The following is a 1,700-nucleotide window of genomic DNA, read 5'->3' on the forward strand; positions in this document are numbered from 1 at the left end:
TTTCAAGTAAGGGCATTGGAATCCTTGTAGAACTGTCATTTAAATATAATTATATAAAATAAGAAATGGTTAATAAAGTAGTAGCCACAATTAACAGAAATATTTTCTAAAACTAACCTTAAATTCCTTTTCATTAAATGTTTGCCTGTATTTATTTATTTATTTATTATTTATTTTATTTTATTTTTTAATTTTTTTTTTTGGTGGTTGGCCAGTATGGGAATCTGAACTCTTGATTTTGGTGTAACAACACCATGCTCTAATCAACTGAGCCTAAATGTTTACCTGTAAACCTACTTTATATATTTCTTTTTTAAACAAAAAAATAGCACTCATAAAATTTTGAAACTAATGGTAGCAACAGTATATTTACTATTTGATGAATATGTAGTAATTACCTTACAGCTTACTTTTCAAGTTATCACTAAATGACTATAAAATGCCAAACCATCCACCTCAAGTTACTAAGGGGAAAATGGAGAAGTAAAGATTGATCTTGCAAATATTTAGGAAGTAAAATTGATGGGTCTTGGGGAGAAAACACGTTTTGGGAATCTAGGAAAGATGAAAATTACTCAATATTTTTACTTTAGCAGATGACATAGATTGTAGATTAGTGATCTGGAAATGCCATTTAGCCTTGTTTGACTTACTTTATAGAGTTGAGTCTCCCTTCACCCTCCCTCCAAAATGAGTGCACATTGATATTTTAGACTAAACATGTAATCTAATATTAAAAATAGAAAAAGGAGGTATTTTTCGTTTCTCTGAAAGACTGTGCTTCTAAAGTGATACATAATTACCATTCAGTAGTGGCATACAATCATCCTAAATCCCAGTGAATTCATTTAAATCTTATACCAATAATGAATTATTTTAAAAGAGAAGGAATGAAAAAATAAAATATAGATAGATGAGATAGACATATGCTCAATGACTATCTTGTATGATCCAAAGCAAAATGGCAAAATGGAAAAATTATAGCATTCTACTAGAACAGAACCACCTTTTCTAAATCAATCAGATATAGGTAGCACTTCTGAGTCATCTACTGTAAGAAAGAAACAGTATACTATAAATTAAACTTTAAGACACATTTTGAAGTAAAAAACTACAATAATTTATTACAAAAATTTCAAGCACCAAGGATCATAAAATTGTTAAATAACATGAAAATTTTTAGGAAACCACAAACCCAGGTTTATCATACATTACCTACCTTTCCTTGTACTGGGTTAGCAACTGATAAAGTTTTTCTGTTTCTCCACTTTCATACAGATAGTCTGCTTGTTCAAGGATTTCTTCAACTTCAAAGATTATAATAGAAAAAAAAAAGACACAACAAAGTAGGTCTTTCCAAGTAGGATAGCAATAATTCTAAGAAACAAACTATTTTATATGCAGGCAAACAAAATCAGATACAGAAATCACCAATAAGGATAAGAAATTCACCAATAAGAAAAGAAAATCTGAAACATCTATAACAGAAATAAGTATGAAGCTATCATAAAAAATGATTTACTGAAACCATGGAAAATAAAAAATTAGCAAGTTTATTCTGATAGTGACTGAATATAATACATACATTTTGAAATAATGAGAAAAGCAATTTCCTGTGAGGAATTTATGGTACATATACCCTCTACACACACAAAGTCTTTGTTTCTGTTGCTAAGTACTATCCATTATAGAAAATGATG

General features: G+C 28.8%; 1 protein-coding gene across 2 annotated transcripts in view; it reads right to left on the bottom strand.

Moving 5' to 3' along the window:
* RMDN1 (regulator of microtubule dynamics 1) overlaps positions 1-1,700 on the bottom strand; it is a 35,368-nt gene that overhangs the window by 19,750 nt on the left and 13,918 nt on the right. For both annotated transcript variants that reach the window (XM_008572589.1, XM_008572582.1), the window contains exon 3: positions 1,220-1,307. In XM_008572589.1, the coding sequence (XP_008570811.1) occupies positions 1,220-1,307 (88 nt within the window). The remainder of the gene's footprint in view (positions 1-1,219; positions 1,308-1,700) is intronic.

This window comes from Galeopterus variegatus, unplaced genomic scaffold, assembly GCF_000696425.1.
Source record: "Galeopterus variegatus unplaced genomic scaffold, G_variegatus-3.0.2 Scaffold48, whole genome shotgun sequence".
Classification (NCBI taxonomy): domain Eukaryota; kingdom Metazoa; phylum Chordata; class Mammalia; order Dermoptera; family Cynocephalidae; genus Galeopterus; species Galeopterus variegatus.